General features: G+C 35.1%; 1 protein-coding gene across 1 annotated transcript in view; it reads left to right on the plus strand.

Annotated features, from left to right (window-relative positions):
* The window catches only part of RANBP17 (RAN binding protein 17), a 356,127-nt gene that overhangs the window by 40,334 nt on the left and 291,298 nt on the right, over window positions 1-24,495 (plus strand). The window contains exons 8-12 of the mRNA XM_018065634.1: window positions 2,538-2,611; window positions 4,814-4,933; window positions 6,256-6,402; window positions 7,555-7,727; window positions 9,932-10,125. Coding sequence (XP_017921123.1) covers window positions 2,538-2,611; window positions 4,814-4,933; window positions 6,256-6,402; window positions 7,555-7,727; window positions 9,932-10,125 — 708 coding nt within the window. The remainder of the gene's footprint in view (window positions 1-2,537; window positions 2,612-4,813; window positions 4,934-6,255; window positions 6,403-7,554; window positions 7,728-9,931; window positions 10,126-24,495) is intronic.

A 24,495-nucleotide genomic window follows, 5' to 3' on the forward strand; every position in this document is an offset into this window, starting at 1 on the left:
CTCATATTTTGATTTTGGAAAAAACACAGCTCTATTGTTGGAGGAAAATAAGTTTAGGTAGGGAAATGAAGAGTTCTGTTTTCAAATTTGCAGATAAACAGAGTAGGAGAGGGTATAACACTTGGCAAGAGATATCATCATATTTTTCAAAGTTATGAAGAGAGTGAATTAGAGTAGCTAACTTAGCAAAGCAGAATTGCAATTTACTTTTTTACAGAGAGGGATACCAAAAAAGAGCAAATGCATATGCTCTTACTCATCCCAGAAAGATGATGACAGTAGGGTTTTCCTGTTGAAGTCAGAGGTGGGGAATGGGGCTGATAGGGCTTGGTGAAGAGTCTGTGTTCTGGACAAACACCCCCTGGGACCTTCTCTACCATCTATGCTGCTCTGTGACTGCCCTTTTCCCTTCTCTAAGTACACTTCCCTCTCAGTTCCCAAGACCAGAGCCTTTTTCCTTGAGAAATTAAACTGGAGAGGTTTCATATTCCAGGGTATCAGATACAGTAGAGAAGGACCATACATTTGGTAAAAACTTCTAATATGGAAATTAGAGGCTAAAACAACTAAAAGGAACTTAGTATCTTGATAGTGGTGATAAATGCATGGACCAACATATGTTGTAAAAATTGCGCAGACTACACACACACCAGCACACACAAACACCCACACAAATACGTGTAATATTGGGAAAGCCAAATAAGACTGGTGGATTTTATCAATGTGCTTTCTTGATTGTAATATTGTGCTTTAGTTTTGTAGCAACTTACCATTTGGGGAAACTGGGTGAATAAAACATAAGATCTCTTTGTATTATTTCTTGTAATTACATATGAATCTGATTATCTCAAGAAACATTTTTAAAGGGGAGAGTTAATAGAAACAAAGTGAAGAGTAGAAATAAATTTCCAAAAGGGTTAATTAATATCCTCAGAGAGATTAAGAAAAGGTAATGCATTCCTGAAACATGGAACAGAATATTTTTTCAAAAACAGAAGTTCAGAGACTGTTCCAAATGTAAAAGTTGCCAAAATAAAACATTCAGTAGAAGAGTTGGAAGATAAAGTTAAGGAAATATCCTAGAAAACAGAATGAAAAAAAGCAGAAAGAGATTTATAGGAGGAAAAAAATATAAGAATATTACAGTATGAAACTAGGAGGCTTGGCATCTATTAGGAGTTCAGGAAAGGACAGGAAAAAGCAGAAGGAAATTTGCAAACAATACCAAAATTTCTCAGTACTGAGACACATAAATATTCAGATTGAAAGATCCAATAAGTACCCACCATAATGAATGAAAAAAAAAAATACTAAACTTCATAATCATGACATTTCAGGATAAAAGTGATAAAGAAGATCCTAAAATCTACCAGAAACAAAGTCACCTATAAAGGACTGGGATCAAGAATAGTATTAGACTTCTCAACAGTAGCACTGGAAGCTAGAGGGCAATGGAGTAATATCCCCAGATTTCTGAGGGAAAATAATTTTCAAACTAGACTGAAATTATCAAGTATAAGAGAATTTTTAAAAATATTTTCAGACATGTAAATTATTCTGAAATTTATCCCTTATGTGCTTGCTCTTAGGAATCTACTTGATACACAAGCCAAGAAAATAGAGGATATGGGGTTTTGGAAAGCTTTAATACAAGATAACAGGCAGCAGACATAAGATAATTATGTAACACACTTGGGAACAGTCAGTCTAAGTTGAAGAAGGCTCTGGGAGGAAGGGTGGGAAAATGGAAATGGAAGTGTTTTAATGTTATTGACCATGTGGAAAATAGGATGAAGAACATTTTACACATCTGTCAGAGCGTTTGGAAAGAATTCGTGACAGGTATCTGTCTGTACAACTAAGTACAGAAAAGATGGTATGACTAAATCCAGAGAGTGTTAGAAATGTGATAGAATCATAGTTTACTTGGCTCAGCTGTTAGAATTATTTACGTAGTCATAACAAACATGTAGAATTGATTTAATCTCAAATTGTTATAATAGTAGATGGATTTTTGAGAGACGATGGTTTGTAGGAGGAGTGGTGGGAGTAGAGGGGTGAGTGATTGGACATACACTGTAACAAGTTCATTTGATATCTAAAAACAGTCAAATTAAAACATAGTACATATAGCATGACCTTTGGAAACGTATTTAAGTATAGCTAAGAGTTGAAAGGCAGAATGGAGTAGGGGACAGCTGTTTTTTATTGTATACTTTTTAGTACTGTTTACTTCTTGATATTGTTTGAATTTTTAAATGTTTATGTTATTTTAATATAAATGAAAATAGTGAGATGGTTCTCTCAGTGAGAACTGTAAATGCTACATAGAAATAAGGAGCATCTGATCTAATTCTATCTTTGTATTATTTCCATCTTTCAAAGAGAAATAGCTAGGAATTTAAAAGGAATTAGCCTAACTAGAAATAAAGATTGGCCACATGCTGAGGTCTTAGAGGTCTTGGTTTGTATGATAATGTCTTACTGTGCTAAATATCACTGAATGAAAAGTAATGGTGTTAGATTTTTTTTTTCAGTTTTCCTGGAACCAGAAACATTGGATCTTTTCTTTAATTTGTATCATTCACTTCCACCACTCCTATCTCAGTTAGTAAGTAAAACTCATTCATTATTTCATTTAAAAGTACCTGTGATATTTATCTCAGGGTGGTACATATTTACTTTATTTATATTCTTGATTCAGTTTACCTCTCATAAGAAATTCTTAACATCATCTATCTGGGATTTGTATTGCTTAACCTATTTGTCAATTTCTACTTCTAGTCTATAGTTCCTGCCATTTCACTGGTGAGCCCAAAACCCGTAACTGTTGATTTAGTTCGTGCCCATAGCTAAGACAACCTATCAACCTCTAAAGATCTTTTTTCCTACTCAGTTCCCAGCTCTTCTTCTGGTACTCAGTCCAGCAGTTTGCCACACCACCTGGTACTTTCCCTTCTCTTAACCTCTTTTCAGCTCTTTCTTCAGTGCATGACTTCATGTCAGGCTTGCCATGCAGCCCCATCAGATGTCTCCAAATGAGAAACCAGGGGGATCTGCTCACTTGGTTTTATGTTCATCACTCCAGTTGTTCATTTTCTTTTTTGAATCAAGTTCTATTGTGTGGTAAAAAAATCAGACTCTTTGGTTACACAGAAATTTGAGATTCTGGATTCCATCTTTGTGGAATCTAAAATAGAGACCAGGCAAAATTGAAAAAAAAAGAAAAAGTTGTCACTTTAATAACTAAACTTGTAGAAGTAAAATTGGAGGATTCTTATATTGTCATTTCCTAAAAAAAAAAAAAAAAAGGTTTGATTTAAAATACATATGAGCAGTATGTTTGTTTAGATATGTCATTGCCTAGAAGGGAGGAATAGGTTGGCAAAAACACTGCCCCCTCTCCTTCTTAAAAACATGCTTGCTCTCAAAACGAGGGTTTTATTAAGGGAGTGGTTTTTAAACTGGTTTTCACAGGACACTCATGTTTCTATATGGTACCACAGAACTTCAGCCTTCTGTAGTTGTTTAAAAAAACTATGGTTCCATGTTACATTTACAGTTATGTTTAGGGATAAAACAAACAAGCTGCTGGTGCCTAAAAAGTAGAATGGAAAACTGCTTTAAGAGAATGTTGCTAACATTTATTGTGCATGGCCTATCATATGATTCTTATCTCGCTTCATTCTCGCAGTGGCCCTGCAAGGTGAGTATTGTTATCTTCATTATGTAAACAAGTCAACAGACCCAGAATGGCATAATGACTTTCTTAAGGAGAGTGAACTAAATTTTAGAGCTGAGGTTCAAACTCTGTGGTTTTGGCCCTAAACCTCTACATATTTTTACTTGTGTTAGTATCAGAAAGAAGTTTTGTTTTCTGGGATGTCTGTTTGCTTGTGTTTTTTGTTTTCAACATTAAGGACTGTGACAAACTGAGCAACGTCTAAGCTGATTTTTTTGTCCCTGTTCTCATCCTTGCCTTGAGAGCCAGACATTTTATGTGAAACCGCCTAACTGAAATATGTAAACGTTGACAGATAATTCTGTTTTTTTTTATAAGTTGGCAGATATACATATGTGGACCAAAACAAAACATATGTGGGCCAGTTTGGGGCCTCTCAATTAATAAATGAAAGCCTTCAGTGAATTCCAGTAGGAGAATTAAGAACCTGAGTAGTGAAATTGTCTGATAAAGTATTAACTTAAAGAAGATAACTAGGCCACTGGTAGATAGTCTGTGGGAATTTTTATAGGCTGTCTAACTCTCTCAGGAACATGTTCCAAATTGTTCTCAAGATATTAATAAATGGTGTGGGCAAGATGGTCTGTCACCAGATATATTTGGTACATGCTAGATTAAATAAAGTTCCAGATTTTTTCCTACTTACAGGATACTGCAGAGCATTTTGTGTAGTATTTCCTAAACATATTCTGCAACAACACGATGTTTTCATTTTTTCATTTTGGTGAAGCACCTGGTTCATCAGTTTACAAAGGTTTAGGCAGCAACAGCAATTGGGAGCCTTTTGAGTGTATTTAGATTGTGGCTCTGCTCTGGTGTATCTAATATATACAAAAATATTAGAGGAATTTTATATACAAATAGAAATTCTAGTGGTGGGATTGAAGATTTATGGATGGTGGTAATGATTGATGATATTTAGTTTACATTGTTTTGGGGATTCTATAATGCTTTTTCATCATTAAAATTTTTAAAATTTTAATGTAAAAACTAGTGTCCCTTTCGTGTGGCCATAGTTACTTTTAAATGAATTGTTGTTACTTTTAGATGAATTGTTGCTCCTTTTTTTAGGCACTTTCCTGTTTAGTTCAATTTGCTTCTACAAGAAGGTCCTTATTTAGCAGTCCTGAACGTGCCAAGTACCTTGGTAATTTAATTAAGGGAGTAAAAAGGATACTTGAAAACCCTCAGGTATTTATGAAATAATTTAATTAACAGCATCTATAAATACAGATTTTCTGCTGAAAGGTGCATAATAAACTTATGACATGGTTATGATTCTGGAAGAAGATGCATATCATAGTCTTCTTTCTTAGCTCTCATCTGTAGTATAAATGGACATTTTTTAAAAGAACATGTTTTCCTGACTGATGTCTGTGTTGTTTTTATTTTTCCCATAAGAATAGAAGTTGCATATTTTATTATGCTTCTGCTTTTTACCATTGTGTTTGCTTGTGCTTCTTAAATTACTGAAGTGATTAGAGTTATATCTGTATTCTAAACTAGAAGGCAGTATAAATCTGGATGTTAATATTGAAATAAGTGGCTTTAAATTATGAAATAATATCTTTTTGTCCTCTTGTGGGCAGTAAGAGTTTGTAGATTTTTAAATCTACTCTCTGTGTTAACTGCAAATCTTCAATGGCAATATTCATTTCAGAGAATTGCAAAGCCATTATTAATTAGTGATTTTGGCTGTCTGGATAAAGTTTGTTTCACTTTAGCTTTTGGTTTAAAATATCTGTAGTGAAAGTACAGAAATTAAAAGATTAAATGATGATTTAAGGCAGTTTATCTAAGTCTTTTGTCTGTTAATAACTTTTCAAACTATAAAGATAGTAATACACATCCTGTCTTCAAGGGGCTCCCTGGGGACAACTTTCTTGGTCTTTCATTTTAATCTGTCCTTCTCCCAGAGTTACTTCTATATATTACAGTACTTTTGTTAAACTATCTGCTGTACATTGCAGCAGTTTATATGATTTAGGGACAGGGAGTTGCTTGAAGACATCATACCTGTGGATACTCAATAAATACCTGTTGAATTAAAATGTATTTCTGTTATTTGTGTGTACACATTTAATCTAAGTGTAGTGGTATTGCTCTTTGCTAGGATTTCAAGAGCCATTCTTATTTTCCATCTTACATATTTTTCAGTTCTCGTACTGACTTCTGTTTAACCCACAATACACACATACACACTTTCTCTCTCGGTCTCTCACTTCTCTCTCATGCAAATTTTTTGGGTAATATAATGGTTACCAAACATTATGACTTAGTCATCATCTGAAGCCTCTACTATGAGTTCCTTATTATTAATTATTTATGACAACATTAAGCCTGGTGGGAATCATTTTTTTAAAATTGATACCTACCCAGTTGATGCAAAGTGCAGTAAGTACCCATGAAAACACTGAGACTTAGTAAAATACTCTTGGAATTTTATTGATGGTGATTAGTTTGGTTTATTTAAAAATTTTTTAAATAGCCTTTCTTTTTGTCTCATAATTTAGGGTTTGTCTGATCCAGGTAATTATCATGAATTTTGTCGATTTTTGGCTCGTTTAAAGACAAATTATCAGCTGGGAGAACTAGTTATGGTGAAAGAATATCCTGAAGTTATCAGATTGATTGCCAATTTTACCATTACTAGTCTACAGGTGAGTAGAAATACATAGTTGATGCTAAACTGTAAATAGAATACTTTCTTTTTTTTTTAATTTTTATTTTTACTTTATTTTACTTTACAATACTGTATTGGTTTTGGCATATATTGACATGAATCCGCCACGGGTGTACATGAGTTCCCAATCCTGAACCCCCCTCCCACCTCCCATCCCATCTCTCTGGATCATTCCCGTGCACCAGCCGCAAGCATCCTGTATCCTGCATTGAACATAGACATGTTTCAGTGCCATTCTCCCAAATCATCCCACCCTCTCCCTCTCGCTCAGAGTCCAAAAGTCCGTTCTATACATCTGTGTCTCTTTTGCTGTCTCACATACAGGGTTATCATTACCATCTTTCTAAATTCCATATATATGTGTTAGTATACTGTATTGGTGTTTTTCTTTCTGGCTTACTTCACTCTGTATAATCAGCCCCAGTATCATCCATCTCATTAGAACTGATTCAAATGTATTCTTTTTAATGGCTGAGTAATACTCCATTGTGTATATGTACCACAGCTTTCTTATCCATTCATCTGCTGATGGACATCTAGGTTGTTTCCATGTCCTGGCTATTATAAACAGTGCTGCGATGAACAATTGAAAATAGAACTGCCATATGACCCAGCAATCCCACTGCTGGGCATACACACCGAGGAAACCAGAATTGAAAGAATACTTTCTTGATAAGATTTGGTAGGGATTTTTAAAAAAACATCGATTTAAGTACTTTGCTAAAAGTATTCATTGCAAGATTTTAGGAAAAAGTTCTTTGTAACAAATTTTATAATAATAATTTAGAGGCCATCTGATCTAATAATTAAAGAGTGAATTGAGAACTGTGGCAAAATCTATGTGGAGAAATAAAATTTTACAGATTAGTTTTTGGAAAAATTCTTTTTATAAGTTTGGGGAGAAGTTTTAAAACCATATTTTCCACATGATATCAGCTCTGTTAAAAAATATTCATGGAAAGAAGATTAGAAGGATGTTCACAGAGATTTAAAGTTTGCTATGTTAAATGTTCATTAATGTTAAAATAAGTTTAGTTTTAAATGTATGTTCAGTTATTTTGCCTCTGCAGTTCTTATTCTAGGAAGATATGATATCAGTTTAAATAACATTTGCTTTATTTTTTTGTAGCATTGGGAATTTGCTCCCAACAGTGTTCATTATTTATTAACTCTGTGGCAAAGGATGGTAGCATCAGTTCCTTTTGTGAAATCAACTGAACCCCACTTATTAGACACTTATGCACCAGAAATCACGAAGGCCTTTATCACTTCTCGCTTGGAATCTGTTGCCGTAGTTGTGAGGTATTGAAAGCTAAGTGTTTTTGTTAAATTTTCATCTTCTGCATCTTGGAATTTTTTTTAAATGGAAGTATAATTTACTTGTGGTAGAATTTGACCTTTTTCAGTTTTATGAGTTCTGACAAATGTATACATTTGAGTTTAACAATACAATCAAAATATAAAACAGTTCCATCACCCCAGAAAGTTTTTTTAGGTTCCTTTGTAGTCAGACCTTTCCCGATCCTTAGACTCCAGCAATTATTAATCTGTTTTGTTTTCCTAAAATTTTTGCCCCTTTCGAATGCTGCGTAAATGAAATCATATAGTGTGTAGCCCTTTAGTCTGGCTTCTGTCCCTTGGCATAATGCATTTGAAATTTTTCCATTTTATGTTTGTAGTTCTTTACTTTTTATTCTGAATAGTATTTCATTTTATGAATATATCATAGCTTATTAATCCGTTCACCATTTGAATTCTTTCTGTTTAAGTGTTCCTATACAGATTTTTGTATGAATGTAAGTTTTTATTTCTCCTGGGTAAATACCTAGGGGTGAGATCTGGGTTGCTAGGTAAATGTGTATTTCACTTTAAAAGAAATTGCCAAACCATTTCCAAAGTGCCCATTTCGTTCTGTATTCCTACCAGCAGTTTATGAAAGATCCAATTGCTTTGCATCCTCATCAGCACTTGATATTGTCAGTTTTGAAAACTTTTAGTGATTCTAACAGATGTGATGCCTCATTGTTGGTTTAAATTGCATTCCCTTAATGACTAATAGAGCTTCCCTGGTGGCTCAGATGGTGAAGTGTCTGCCTGCAATGTGGGAGACCTGGGTTCAATCCCTGGGTTGGGAAGATCTCCTGGAGAAGGAAATGGCAACCCACTCCAGCACTCTTGCCTGGAGAATCCTACGGATGGAGGAGCCTGGTGGGCCACAGTCCATGGGGTCACAAAGAGTCGGACACAACTGAGTGACTTCACTTTCAATGACTAATAATGTTGAGCATCTTTTTGTGCTTATTTACCATTTCTATATACTCTTTGGTAAAATACCTGTCAAATCTGTTGCCCATTTTTTGATTGGGTAGTTTATTTTCTTATATTGAGATGTGAGAGGTTGGTATACTTAGGTCACAAATTTTTTTTATCATATGTGTTTTGCAAATATTTTTTCCAGTACATTGCTTGCCTCTTCATTTCCTTAACAGAGAGAGCCTTTCGAAGAGCAGGAGTTTTAAAGTTTCATGAAGTCCAGATTATCCTTAATTTTTTTCTTCTAGAAGTTTTATAGTTTTAGAATTTAAATTCAGGTCCATAATCCGTTTTGAGTTAATTTTTGTATATGATTACAAGGTAAGTCTCCATGTTCTTTTTTTTTCCTTTATGTATATTGAAAACTGGTTATCCCTAACACCATTTGTGGAAAAGACTCTCCTTTCTCCATTGAATTGTCTTTACGTTGTTTCCGAAAATTAATTGACCACATATGTATGGTTCTATGTCTGGACTCTATTCTCATTAATTTATGTGTTTCTCCTGCTAATACCCTGCCTTGAGTACTGTAGCCTTATAATAAACTTTGAGATCAGGTAGTGTGAGTCTTCCACCTTGCTTTTCCCTTTTAAAAATTATTTTGGCTCTTCTTTTGTTTAAATTTTAGGATCATCTTGTCAGTATCTGCAAAAATGTCCTTCTGGAATTTTGACTATGATTTCACTGGATTTGTATATTAATTTATTAATGTAGTGGAAGAATTGACATCTCAGCAATATTGAGTCTTTCAGGCAATGAGTGTGTTTATCTTTTATTTAGCTCTTATTTCTTTCATCAGGATTTTATAGTATTCAGTCTTTAAATCTTTACATATATTTAATTAAGATTTAATTAGTATTTTATGTTTTCTGATGCCTTTCGAAGGTAATATTTTTCAGATGTACATTTATAGTTTATGTTAGTATATAGTAATGAATTCTATATATTGATCTGTATGCTAGCAACTTTGTAAACTCACCTGTTAATATGAGTAGCTTTCATATAGTTTCTTAGGTACTTTTATAGACATAATCATCTTTTCAATTATAGACATTTTACATCTTACCTTCAGTGTGTTTTATTTCTTGATCCATGATAGAATTTTGATTTAACTTAAATAGAGTTTATTTGTGGTGAGTAAAAGTATGTCTCATCCTCATGTTGTCTGTCACCCTATTCTTGTATATTTACAGAGGTAATTTAGACGATCCACTGGAGGACACCACCACTGTGTTTCAGCAGTTGGAGCAGTTGTGCACGGTTAGCAGGTGTGAATACGAGAAGACATGCACTCTTCTTGCACAGTTGTTTGATCAAAATGCACAGAATTACCAAAAACTTCTGCATTCAGCTTCCAGAATGACTGTGGACATGGCAATTCAGGAAGGTCAGTACATTTTATATGACTCTTGTAGGGTATTATGTTGAATTTTAAGTAGCTTCATTAATCAATTTATTTAATAATTTTATTGTAATTTATTTTTATTTATTTTCCCAATTTCTGTTCTAGTAATCAATCAATTTTATTAACCTTCTGGGTGTTTTGGTGGCTTGATGATTTTAATTCTTATAAGATTTGCAGGGAATATTTCTCTCTGGAATTAGTATTTAAAAAGCTGATGATGATCTCTGAGTAGAGTTTATTAACTTATAACTGTCTTTTAAGTAATTATGTTTCCGTCTTAGCTATAGCTGACTAAAAATTTTGAGCCCAATGTTAGCCAGTTAAAAGTTAATGAGACCACATCATGGTTTTATATTTGTTTATTAGCCTTCATCATGGCTTTATTTTATTATTATGTTTTAGTTTCACAATTTCCTCTTTATTTTTCATTCTTTACTGAAGAAAGTTTTTATTTCTGTGTATTTCCTTAAATCCTTTCTGGAAGATAGGAAATTAAACACACTTTTCAGATTTTTAGATCAGATGGCTTATGAGGATGGAACTGGCTGTATATATTTCTAATAGAAGGCAGTTTAATCATAGTTCCAGGATGTTTTTCCTTTTCTTTCATGATTGTTGATTTTATCTTGTTTGGAAAGTGAGTGGTAAGTGATGATAATCAAACTTTCAGTGATTTTCCATCTAAACTCTTTAAAAAAATTCTTTGAAAATTATCCTATATGTTTACAAGATGTCTTCTTAAAATGCCTTTTGTTCATTTTCTGTTTTGCTTTTCAAATCATCCAGTACTGCTGAGGGTCTGGATAGAGAAACAGTTAACCTTCTTTAAATGTTCTCTTCCATGCCTCTCGTCATGAATTAAATGAGGGAGAACTGGCATGTTGTCTCATAGCATTTCGTCTTCATGACTGATTTCTTTTTTTAGTAAGAGTTTTGAACATTATTAAATATCAAATACATCTAAGGATTGATATGTAGTAGCAGTAACAACACCTTCACATAACTCAAATAGCAGGTCAGCACCAACCTGTGCTGTTGCCTTTTTTCCACCAGCAGAAAATGCTTGCTGTTTGTTTATCAGTTGATTCCTTTTCTTCATAGTTTCACTGCTCCTGCTACTGCTAAGTCTCACACACACACACACACACACACACACACACACACACACACATAGTCTGAAAATGATGCATAGTTGTGCGCATTTTTGAGCTTCATACAGATGGAATCAGAATGTACTCATTCTTTTGCAGCTTGCTTCGTTTTTCCTGTGTTGTGTATGAGAGTGTATATTGGTGCTGCAGATGCAGTTCCTTCATTTGCACTGCTGCAGTACTGCAGTTTATTGCTGCATTTCTTGTCAATGGGTATTTGTGTTTTCCCTGCTTTCTGCTAATATAATGAATGCTGCTGTAAAGCTTGTTATATGTATTCATTGTATAGCTTCAGTAGATCATGCCAAACTATATTTTATAAACAGTGATTATACTACTTTATATCCCACCCATTTTGATCCAGTTCCTCACCAACAGCTCATAATGTTAAACTTTTTGTCAGGCTAGTTGAGGTAGTATACTTCACACATATTTTACTTTTCACTCCTATGATTATTAACGATGTTTGGTGTTTTATGTTTATTGACTGTTTGCTGTCGTCATCAGTGATATATATGTTCATGACTTTTCATTCTCCTCGTCATTTGGTTTATTGGTCATTCTCTTGCTGATGGAGCACTTTACAATGTTTTAACACGAATCTTTTAGTTGTTTAAATTGTGAGTATTGCCTCAAGTTTGTGACCTGTCTTTACATATAACTAATGTGTCTGTTCTCTTAGTTTTCATATCAAATTTTGATTAACTCACCTAATCTTTTGAAGAGATGTTATATTTACATTGTCCAGAAAAAAAGAAATTAAAATGTGTTCTATTCCAGTCTTGTAATCTGTCTTCCTATTCTTCACTGTAACAAATTATGATTCTTGCTAGTTTTGCATCTTTTAAACTTTTCTGTTTACATATGCAGTTAATGAATATGTGAGTTCTTATCCAGTCTTACTTACATAGAATGTGGCATACCACACTCATGTTCTACTCCTTGCTTTTTCTCATTTAACAATGTATTTTATAGTTACTCTCAAATGGAGAATAAAAAGATGAATAATATTTTATTTTTTTAATGTATCATGATTTAATTAACTGTTCTCTCCACTGCTGAGACTCATTTGAATTGTTTGCCATCTTCTGCTATTAAAACTAATGCTATACAGATTAACTTTGTACTTGTCAGTTTATATTTATGCAAGTATGTCTGTAGGATAATTTCCAAAAGCAAAACTACTTCTGGGAGATAGGAATAATCTATTTGTAATTTTTATAAATATTTCCAAATTATTCTCTGTAAGGACTATACCAACTTACTTGTCCACCAACAGTCTATGAGAGTTCCATTTTATTGTCTTCACAGGACAGTTATTACAAACTTTTGAATTTCTGGTGGTCTTCTAGGTGAAAAATGATTTCTCAGTCTAATTTAGCATTCTCATATTAGTGATGTTAAACATTGTTTAAGAACTGTTTGGTCTTTTTCTGTAAAAAGAATTACTCATTTTTTGGCTCATTTGTTTTGTTAGGTTGTTTTTTTTAATTGATTTTTCACAGCTCTTTATATTTTAGAAAAATGAACTCCTGGCTTGTCTGTATTAAGAGTTTTTAATATCTTTTTCCTTTTTTTTTCTTGAGTGTACAGTTTGATGACTTTAGCAGATACATAGGCATGTAACTAACACCACATTCAAGATAGAAAACACTTCTTTCACTCTGTAAATAATTTTCATATGCCCCTTAATTCCATTCCGTAATGCTTGGTCCAGATAACCACTGGTTTTTGTCACTATGGTTCATTTCTTTTAGATTTCTATATAAATGAAATTATACAGTGGGAGGTCTTTTGTGTTTGACTTTGTTTCCTTAGGATAATGCTTTTGAGATTCAAATATATTGTATATGTAAATATTTTGTTCCTTTCTGTTGCTGCGTAGTATTGTATAGTATGGTTTTCTTTTTACTTTGTTTAGCTGTTTACCTCTTAAGTTGCACTTCCAGTTTCTTTGACTTATGAATAATGGTGCTGTGACCACTTGAAGACAAGTCTTTGTACCTAAATTTTCCTTTCTCTTGGGTAAATACCTGAGACAAATTGTGGGGTCATGTGAGAAATGCTGCTATGCTATTTTATGAAGTGTACCATTTTTCAGTTTCATTAAGAGTGCTTCACATCTTTGTCATCATTTGATATTGTCTTCTTACTTTGGCCATTCTACTGGGTATATAGTAATAGTATCTCACTGTGGTCGTATTTTGAATTTCCTTGATGATTAATGAAGTTGTGCTTTTTTAGGCCATTCTTATATCTTCCTTTGTGAAAAGTCTGTTCACATTTTTTCCCCTTTTTATATTGGGTTGTTTGTTCTTTTGTACATAGTCTTATTGAAATTCTAAGTGTTTTTATATTCTGTATACAGTCCATTTTTCACATACATGTTTACAAATATTTTCTTCCTATCTATCATTTGTCTTTTTAACTCTTAAGAGTTAAACTTTTAATGAGTTACGTTTTAACTGTTAAAACTTTTTAACTCTTTCAGAGAGCAGAAGTTGTGAATTTTGATAATCTGCATTTTCAGTTTTTTATTTATGGCTTTATGGTTTTTGTATTGAAGAAATCTGTGTAACTGAAGTTACAAATAGGTTTTATATTTTTCTTCTAAAAGTTTAATAATTTTAGCTATTATGTTCAGGTCTGTGATCCGCTGAATTAATTTCTGTGAATGATGTGAGGTAAGAAGACAGGCCTCCTCCCCAACTCATATAGCTATCAAATTCTAGCAACATTTGCTGATAAGACTTTTTTTCCTTTTGTATTATTCCGTACCTTTGTCAAAAATCCGTTGACCATAGAAGTCTAGGGTCTGTTACTGGACTATTCTGTACCATAGATCTGAATGTCTATCCTTATGCCAATATTATGCTCTCTTGCTTACTATAACTTTATAAGTCCTCAAATCAGGTAATTTAAGTCTCAGTCTTGTTCTTCTTTCTCAGAATAGTTTTGTGTTCTACATCTTTTGCTATTGTCTTAATTTTAGCATCAACTTGTCAATTTCTTTAAAAAACTCATCAGTTTGATTGAGGTTGCCTCAATCTGTGTATCAGTTTGGGCCATCTTAATATTCAGTTCATGGACATGGAATCTTGCTACACTTATGTAGGTATTTTAAATTTTTGTTTTACTGTATTCAGTTCACAGCTATTAAAAATCTTTTACTGAATTTATTCCTATATATTTTTGATGCTATTATGAATTTTGATTATTCTCTACTATCCTATATAAGTCCAGAATTGATTTTTGTCTTTGTGTCCTGTGACTGCTAAATTTACTTAATAGTTTAAATAGCTTTTTTTGGTAGACTTGTTAGGATTATTTTATATGATAATGTCACCTAAGGTAAAGACAGTTTTATGTCTTATCTTCATGCCGTTTATTTCTGTTTCTTTCCTTATTCCACTGGTAGGACCTTTAGTAGAGTATTGAACAAAAGTGGTAAGAATGGATATTCTGGCCTTGTTTCTGTTTGTACATAAAGACAGCATTAATCCTTTAACATTGATAATAAATTTGGTGAAGTTCCCTTCTGTTTCTTAGATTATTTATAATGAATGGGGCATAAATTTCTATGAATGCTTTTTTTGAACCTACTCAAATGACCTTTGTTTTCTTTTTCATTTTACTAATGTAATTAGTACATTAATTGATTTTCCTGTTAAACAGGCTTTACATTCCTAGGATAAATCCTACTTGGTTATGATATTGTTCTCTTATATAGTGTTAGATTCAGTTTGCAAAAATTTTATATTATGTTGATGTTCATGAAGGATATTTGTCTTTAGTTTTCTTTTTTTTTTATGATGACTTTGGTTTTGGTAATAGGGTTATACTGGCCTCATAAAATAGAAAATGAGTCAAGAAGTGTTTCTGCCTCCTTTATTTTCTGAAAGAGTCTGTGTAATATTGGTATTATTTCTTTAGAGTTTGATAGAATTCATCAGTGAAGCCAGTGGGCCTGGAAGATTTATCATTATGAATGAGATTTTGTTAATTGATATGGAACTGTTGCTATTTCCTCTTGCACTTGGGATCAAATTTAATTCTTTATGTCTTTCAAGGATGACTCTAATTTTAAATTTACTGGAATAAAGTTATTTCTAATACTCCATTATTATTATTTTAATGTCCATGGGATCTGAAGTGATGTACTTTCTTCCATTCTTATTTTAAAAATTGAGGTACACTTGCCACATACTAGTTTCAGATGTTCCATGTACATCTGTATACATTTGGTGTTTGTATATATTGGGAAATAATCACCAGAAAAAGTCTAGTTAACATGCCTCACTGTACATGATTACACATTTTTTTGTGTGTGATGAGAACTTTTGGCAAGATCTACTGTTTTAGCAGCTTTCGAATATGCAATACAGTGTTACCATGATATACATTACGTCCTCATGACATTTATTTTTATAACTGAAAGTTTGTACCTTTTCCCCAACTTTATCCATTTGATACTTTTTGCTTTTTCTCTTTTTCCCTGATAGACTGACTGGATATTTATCAATTTTCTTAATTATTTCCAGAAATCAGCTCTTAGTTTCACTGATTAAAAAAATTTTGTTTATTTTTTATTTCTTGAGTTTTATGGGAGGAAGATTTCTTATTTTCTACCCTATACTTTTGATTTTACTTCATCTTTTCAAATTTTGAATGGAAGTGTCACATCTTTAATTTTTAGACTTTTTGTGGTTTTCTAATTAAAAACATTTAAAGCTATAAATTCTGGTGTAAGCATTGCTTTAGCTGTATGTCATGAATTTTGATCTTTTATTTTCATTATCATTTAGTTAAGATATTTTCTAGTCTCTTATCTCTTTGTTACTTTATGGATTATTAGAAGTATGCTTTTATATTCTAAATAAAATATTTGGGTTTTCCTAGTTATCTTATTGTTCCTGATTTCAAATTTAATTCTATCTTGGGCAAAATAATTTTGCATGATTTCAGATATTAAGTTTATTAAGACTTGTTTTATGACAAAGCATATGGTCTATCATGGCAAACATACCATGTACACTTGAAAAGCATATACACTTTACCATAAATGGGTACAGTAGTAAATAGAAATTAAGTCAAGACGATTAATAGTATTATGCAGGTATTCTTTGTTTTCATTTTTCTTTTCGTCTATGTCTTTTATTTACAGAGAAAGAAGTACTAAATCTCCAAATACGATTGTGGAATAGTCAATTGTTTTTAATCACTAAGTCATGTCTGACTCTTTGTGACCCCAGGAAATATAGCCTGGCAGGCTCCTCTGTCCATGAGATTTCCCAGGCAGGAATACTGAAGTGGGTTGCTATTTCTTTCTCCAGGAATAGTCCATATTACTTTTAACTTTCAATTTTTGCTTCATTTAGACTTTTATTATCTTCTTTACTAATTGATCCTTTTATCCAGTACTGTCTCATGGTTTCTGTTTACATGGGCTGTCCTTCACCATCCATTTACTTTCAGTCTGTCGGTGTCTTTATTTTTAGAGTGTGTCTCCTGTAGATGGTGTATTTGTTGTTCTTTGTTCAGTTGGTCAGCCATGTCTGACTGTGACCCCATGGACTGCAGGCTTCCTGGTCCTTCACTGTCTCCCAGACTTTGTTCAAACTCATGTCCATTGAGTCAATGGTGCCATCCAACCACCTCATCCTCTGTCGACCCCTTCTCCTCCTGCCCCCAATCCCTCCCAGCATCAGAGTCTTTTCCAGTGAGTCAACTCTTCACATGAGCTGGCCAAAGTACTGGAGTTTCAGCTTTAGCATCATTCCTTCCAAAGAAATCCCAGGGTTGATCTCCTTCAGAATGGACTGGTTGGATCTCCTTGCAGTCCAAGGGACTCTCAAGAGTCTTCTCCAACACCACAGTTCAAAAGCATCAATTCTTTGGCACTCAGCTTTCTTCACAGTCCAACTCTCACATCCATATGTGACCATAGGAAAAACCATAGCCTTGACCAGACGGACCTTTGTTGGCAAAATGATGTCTCTGCTTTTTAATATGCTGTCTAGGTTTGTCATAGCTTTTCTTCCAAGGAGCAAGCATCTTGTAATTTCATGGCTGCAGTCACTCACCATCTCCAGTGATTTTGGAGCCCAAGAAAATAAATTCTGTCACCATTTCCATTTTTTTGCCATGAAGTGGTAGAACCAGATTCCATCTATTTGCCATGAAGTGGTAGAACCAGATACCATGATCTTAGTTTTTTGAATGTTGAGTTTTAAGCCAGCTTTTTCACTCTCCTGTTTCACCTTCATCAAGAGGCTCTTTAGTTCCTCTTTGCTTTCTGCCATTACAGTATAGTTATTCCTTTAAAAAAAAAAAGAATCACTTCTGACAATCTTTGTCTTTTGCTTTAAATGTTTGGTTCATTTACAGAATGAAGTGGAAGAGGACTGTCACCTCAGTACCATTTAAACTGCTTCTTTAGAATAAAGTTTTTCATACCACACTGGTAGTCTGTATTTAGGCCACAAACCATGGGAGGTCTGACTTGAGGGTTTTCCCCCTATCCTGTGACTAATGTGGAAGTCAAGTTAGACAACTTCCTGTTTTGTCTTTCTTTTTCTAGAGGAGGGTTTTTTGTTTTTTGTGTTTTGTTTTTACCCCCTCCAGTTCACTTTATCTCTAAGAGTTTAAGAGTTTCTTACTAGAGTCCTCATATTGGGCATATCATAGGCATGGTCCTTCAAATAAGCTCAGGTTCTGTAGTTGTCAGTCTGAATGTCTTTCAGTTTTGGCCTAGACGTCTTTTTTGACCTTTGTGGATTTATGTTTCTCTCTTACCAATTCAGTAATATATTTGGTGCCTTTGTGCAAAGTAGAAAAAAACCAGCTTTTCTTCTATGCAAGTGTAGGACCCTAAGTTTAGTTGAGTTCAGTCACAGAGTCATGTCTGACTCTTACGACCCCATGGACTGCATGCAGCCAGGCTTCCCTGTTCGTACTGCTGGAGCTTGCTCAAACTCATGTCCATTGAGTTGGTGATGCCACCCAACCAGCTCATCCTTTGTTGTCCTCTACTCCTCCTGCCTTCAATCTTTCCCAGCATCAGGGTCTTTTCTAGTGAGTCAGTTCTTTGCATCAGGTGGCCAAAGTATTGGAGTTTCAGCATCAGCATCAGTCCTTCCAATGAATATTGAGGGCTGATCTCCTTTAGAATGGACTGGTTGGAATTCCTTGCAGTCCAGGGGACTCTCAAGAGTCTTCTCCAACACCGCAGTTCAAAAGGACCAGTTCTTTGGAGCTCAGCATTCTTTATGGTCCAACTCTCGCATCCATACATGACTCCTGGAAAAACCATAGCTTTGACTAGACGGACCTTTGTCAACAAACGAATGTTTCTGCTTTTTAATATGCTGTCTTGGTTGGTCATAGCCTTTCTTCAAGGAGCAAGCATCTTTTAATTTCATGGCAGCAGTCACTCACCAGCTCCAGTAATTTTGGAGCCCAAGAAAATGAAGTCTGTCATTGTTTCCACTGTTTCCCCAACTCTTTGCCATGAAGTGATGGGACCAGATGGATCAAGGGATCAAGTGATGGTATCAAGGCATGACTGGGTGCCATGATCATAGTTTTCTGAGTGTTGAGTTTTAAGCCAGATTTTTTACTCAACTCTTTCACTTTCATCAAGAGGCTGTTTAGTTCCTCTTTGCTTTCTGCCATAAGGGTGGTGTCATCTGCATATCTGAGGTTATTGATATTTCTCCCTGAAGTCTTGATTCCAGCTTGTGCTTCATCCAGCCCTGCACTTCGCTTGATGTTGAATAAGCAGTGTGACAATATGCAGCCTTGATGTACTCTTTCTCAATTTGGAACCAGTCCATTGTTTCATGTCTGGTTCTAACTGTTGCTTCTTAACCTACATACAGATTTCTCAGGAGGCAAGTAAGGTGGTCTGGTATTCCCATCTTTTTAAGCATTTTCCACAGCTGTTGTGATCCACACAGTCAAAGACTTTGCAGTATTCAGTAAAGCAGGAGCAGAAGCGTTTCTGTAACTATCTTGGTTTTTCTATGATCCTACAGATGTTGGCAATTTGATCTCTGGTTCCTCTGCCTTTCTAAATCCAGCTTAAATATCTGCAAGTTCTCAGTTCACGAACTATTAAAACCTGGTTTGGAGAATTTTGAGCATTACTTTACTAGCATGTGAGATGAGTGCAGTTGTGTAGTAGTTTGAGCATTCTTTGGCATTCCCTTTGGAATTGGAATGAATACTAACTTTTTCCAGTCCTGGCCACTGCTGAGTTTTCCTAATTTGCTGGCATATTGAGTGCAGCACTTTAACAGCATCATCTTTTAGGATTTGAAATAGCTCAGCTGGAATCCATCACCTCCACTAGCTTTGTTTGTAGTGATGCTTCCTAAGGACCACTTGACTTCACACTCCAGGATGTCTGGCTCTAGGTGAGTGACCACATGAACACACCCTCTTCTGTGTCTTATTGCCACCTCTTCTTATTATCTTCTGCTTCTGTTAGGTCCATACCATTTCTGTCCTTTATTGTGCCTATGTTTGCATGAAATGTTCCCTTGGCATCTCTGATTTTCTTTTCTTTTTTTTTAAATGTCCTCCTTCGTGATAGTGCTTTATTTTTTTAATATAAATTTATTTATTTTAATTAGAAGCTAATTCCTTTATAATCTTATAGTGGATTTTGCCATACATTGACATGAATCAGCCATGGGTGTACATGTGTTCCCCATCCTGAACCCCCCTCCCACCTCCCTCCCCCTTCCCAGAGGGATGGGATGGGTCATCCCAGTGCACCAGCCCTGAGCACCCTGTCTCATGAATCGAACCTGGACTGGTGATCTCTTTCCATATGATAATGTACATGTTTCAGTGCCATTCTCCCAAATCATTCCGAGCACCCTGTCTCATGAATCGAACCTGGACTGGCGATCTCTTTCACATATGATAATGTACATGTTTCAGTGCCATTCTCCCAAATCATTCCATCCTTGCCCTCTCTTACAGAGTCCAAAAGACTGTTCTGTACATCTGTGTCTCTCTTGCTGTCTCGCATGTAGGGCTATTGTTACCACATTTCTAAATTCCATATATATGCGTTAGTATACTGTATTGGTGTTTTTCTTTCTGGCTTACTTCACTCTGTATAATAGACTCCAGTTTCATCCACCTCATTAGAACTGATTCAAATGTATTCTTTAATATTCCATTGTGTATATGTACCACAGCTTTCTTCTCCATTTGTCTGCTGATGGACATCTAGGCTGCTTCCATGTCCTGGCTATTATAAACAGTGTTGCGATGAACATTGTGGTACACGTGTCTCTTTCAATTCTGGTTTCCTCAGTGTGCATGCCCAGCAGTGGGATTGCTAGGTCATATGGCAGTTCTATTTCCAGTTTTTTTAAGGAATCTCCACACTGTTCTCCATAGTGGCTGTACTAGTTTGCATTCCTTGTAAGAGGGTTCCCTTTTCTCCACACCCTCTTCAGCATTTATTGCTTGTAGACTTTTGGATAGCAGCCATTCTGACTGGCGTGAAATGGGACCTCATTGTGGTTTTGATTTGCATTTCTCTGATAATGAGTGACGTTGAGCATCTTTTCTTTTCATGTTTTGTTAGCCATCCGTATGTCTTCTTTGGAGAAATGTCTGTTTAGTTCTTTGGCCCATTTTTTGATTGGGTCATTTATTTTTCTGGAATTGAGCTGCAGGAGTTGCTTGTATATTTTTGAGATTAATTCTTCGTCAGTTGCTTCATTTGCTATTATTTTCTCCCATTCTGGAGGCTGTCTTTTCACCTTGCTTATAGTTTCCTTTGTTGTGCAAAAGCTTTTAAGTTTAATTAGGTCCCATTTGTTTATTTTTGCTTTTATTTCCGTTACTCTGGGAGGTGGGTCATAGAGGATCCTGCTGTGATTTATGTCGGAGAGTGTTTTGCCTATGCTTTCCTTTACGAGTTTTATAGTCTCTGATCTTACGTTTAGATCTTTAATCCATTTTGAGTTTGTTTTTGTATATGGTGTTAGAAAGTGTTCTAGTTTCATTCTTTTATGAGTGGTTGACCAGTTTTCCCAGCACCACTTGTAAAAGAGATTGTCTTTTCTCTATTGTCTATTCTTGCCTCCTTTGTCAAAGATAAGGTGTCCATAGGTGTGTGTGGATTTATTTCTGGGCTTTCTGCTTTGTTCCATTGATCTATACTTCTATCTTTGTGCCAGTACCATACTGTCTTGATGACTGTAGCTTTGTAGTAGAGCCTGAGGTCAGGCAGGTTGATTCTTCCAGTTCCATTCTTCTTTCTCAAGATTGCTTTGACCATTCGAGGTTTTTTGTATTTCCAGACAAATTGTGAAATTATTTGTTCTAGTTCTGTGAAAAATACCATTGGTAGCCTGATAGGGATTGCATTGAATGTATAGATTGCTTTGGGTAGTATACTCATTTTCACTATATTGATTCTTCCAATACATTAACATGGTATATTTCTCTATCTATTTGTGTCCTCTGATTTCTTTCATCAGTGTTTTATAGTTTTCTATATATAGGTCTTCTGTTTCTTTAGGTAGATATATTCCTAAGTATTTTATTCTTTTCATTGCAATGGTGAATAGAATTGTTTCCTTAATTTCTCTTTCAGTTTTCTCAGTTAGTGTATAGGAATGCAAGAGATTTCTGTGTGTTAATTTTATATCCTGCAACTTTACTATGTTCATTGATTAGCTCTAGTAATTTTCTGGTGGAGTCTTTAGGGTTTTCCATGTAGAGGATCATGTCATCTGCAAACAGTGAGAGTTTTACTTCTTCTTTTCCAGTCTGGATTCTTTTCTTTCTTTTTCTGCTCTGATTGCTGTGGCCAAAACTTCCAAAACTATGTTGAATAGTAGTGGTGAGAGTGGGCACCCTTGTCTTGTTCCTGACTTAGGGGAAGTGCTTTCAAATTTTCACCATTGAGGATAATGTTTGTTGTGGGTTTGTCATATATAGCTTTTATTATGTTGAGGTATGTTCCTTCTATTCCTACTTTCTGGAGGTTTTTATCATAAGTGGATGTTGAATTTTGTCAAAGGCTTTCTCTGCATCTGTTGAGATAATCATTTTTTTTTATCTTTTGATTTGTTAATGTGGTGTATTACATTGATTGATTTGCAAATATTGAAGAATCCTTGCATCCCTAGGATAAAGCCCACTTGGACATGATGTATGATCTTTTTAATATGTTGTTGGTTTCTGTTTGCTAGAATTTTGTTAAGGATTTTTGCATCTATGTTCATTAGTGATATTGGCCTGTAGTTTTCTTTTTTAGTGGCAACTTTGTCAGGTGTTGGTATTAGGGTGATGGTGGCCTCATAGAATGAGTTTGGAAGTTTACCTTCCTCTGCAATTTTCTGGAAGAGTTTGAGTAGAATAGGTGTTAGCTCTTCTCTAAATTTTTGGTAGAATTCATCTGTGAAGCCATCTGGTCCTGGGCTTTTGTTTGCTGGAAGATTTCTGATTACAGTATCAATTCCTGTGCTTGTGATGCGTCTGTTAAGATTTTCTATTTCTTCCTGGTTCAGTTTTGGAAAGTTGTACTTTTCTAAGAATTTGTCCATTTCTTCCAAGTTGTCCATTTTATTGGTATAAAGTTGCTGATAGTAGTCTCTTATGATCCTTTGTATTTCTGTGTTGTCTGTTGTGATTTCTCCACTTCATTTCTAATTTTGTTGATTTGATTATTCTCCCTTTGTTTCTTGATGAGTCTGGCTAATGGTTTGTCAATTTTATTTATCTTCACAAAGAACCAGCTTTTGGCTTTGTTGATTTTTGCTATGGTCTCTTTTGTTTCTTTTGCATTTATATCTGCCCTAATTTTTAAGCTTTCTTTCCTTCTACTAACCCTGGGTTTCTTCATTTCTTCTTTTACTAGTTGCTTTAGGTGTAGAGTTAGGTTATTTATTTGACTTTTTTCTTGTTTCTTGAGGTAAGCCTGTATTGCTATGAACCTTCCCCCTTAGCACTGCTTTTACAGTGTCCCATAGGTTTTGAGTTGTTGTGTTTTCGTTTTCATTTGTTTCTATGCATATTTTGATTTCTTATGTGATTTCTTCTGTGATTTGTTGGTTATTCAGCATGTTGTTCAGCCTCCATATGTTGGAATTTTTAATAGTTTTTCTCCTGTTCAGTTCAATTTAGTTCAGTTGCTCAGTCGTGTCCAACTCTTTGAGACTCCATGAATCATAGCACGCCAGGCCTCCCTGTCCATCAGCAACTCCTGCAGTCTACCCAAACTCATGTCCATGGAGTCAGTGATGCCGTCCAGCCATCTCATCTTCTGTTGTCCCCTTCTCCTTCTGCCCCTAATCCCTCCCAGCATCAGAGTCTTTCTAGTGAGTCAACTCTTCGCATGAGGTGGCCAAAGTATTGGAGTTTCAGCTTTAGCATCAGTCCTTCCATTGAACACCCAGGACTGATCTCCTTTAGGATGGACTGGTTGGATCTCCTGGCAGTCCAAGGGTCTCTCAAGAGTCTTCTCCAACACCACAGTTCAAAAGCATCAATTCTTCAGTGCTCAGCTTTCTTCACAGTCCAACTCTCACATCCACACACAACCACTGGAAAAACCATAGCCTGGACTAGACGGACCTTTGTTGTCCAAGTAATATCTCTGCTTTTTCATATGCTATCTAGGTTGGTCATAACTTTTCTTCCAAGGAGTAAGCGTCTTTTAATTTCACGGCTGCAGTCACCATCTGCAGTGATTTTGGAGCCCCCCAAAATAAAGTCTGACACTGTTTCCACTGGTTCCCCATCTATTTCCCATGAAGTGATGGGACCAGATGCCATGATCTTCGTTTTCTGAATGTTGAGCTTTAAGCCAGCTTTTTCACTCTCCACTTTCACTTTCATCAAGAGGCTTTTTAGTTCCTCCACTTTCTGCCATAAGGGTGGTGTCATCTGCATATCTGAGGTTATCAATATTTCTCCTGGCAATCTTGATTCCAGCTTGTGTTTCTTCCAGTCCAGCGTTTCTCATGATGTACTCTGCATATAAGTTAAATAAGCAGGGTGACAATATACAGCCTTGATGTACTCCTTTTCCAGTTTGGAACCAGTTGTTCCATGTCCAGTTCTAACTGTTGCTTCCTGACCTGCATATAGGTTTCTCAAGAGGCAAGTCAGGTGGTCTGGTAGTCCCATCTCTTTCAGAGTTTGCCATAGTTTATTGTGATCCACA

This window comes from Capra hircus, chromosome 20 (assembly GCF_001704415.2).
Source record: "Capra hircus breed San Clemente chromosome 20, ASM170441v1, whole genome shotgun sequence".
Taxonomy (NCBI): Eukaryota; Metazoa; Chordata; class Mammalia; order Artiodactyla; family Bovidae; genus Capra; species Capra hircus.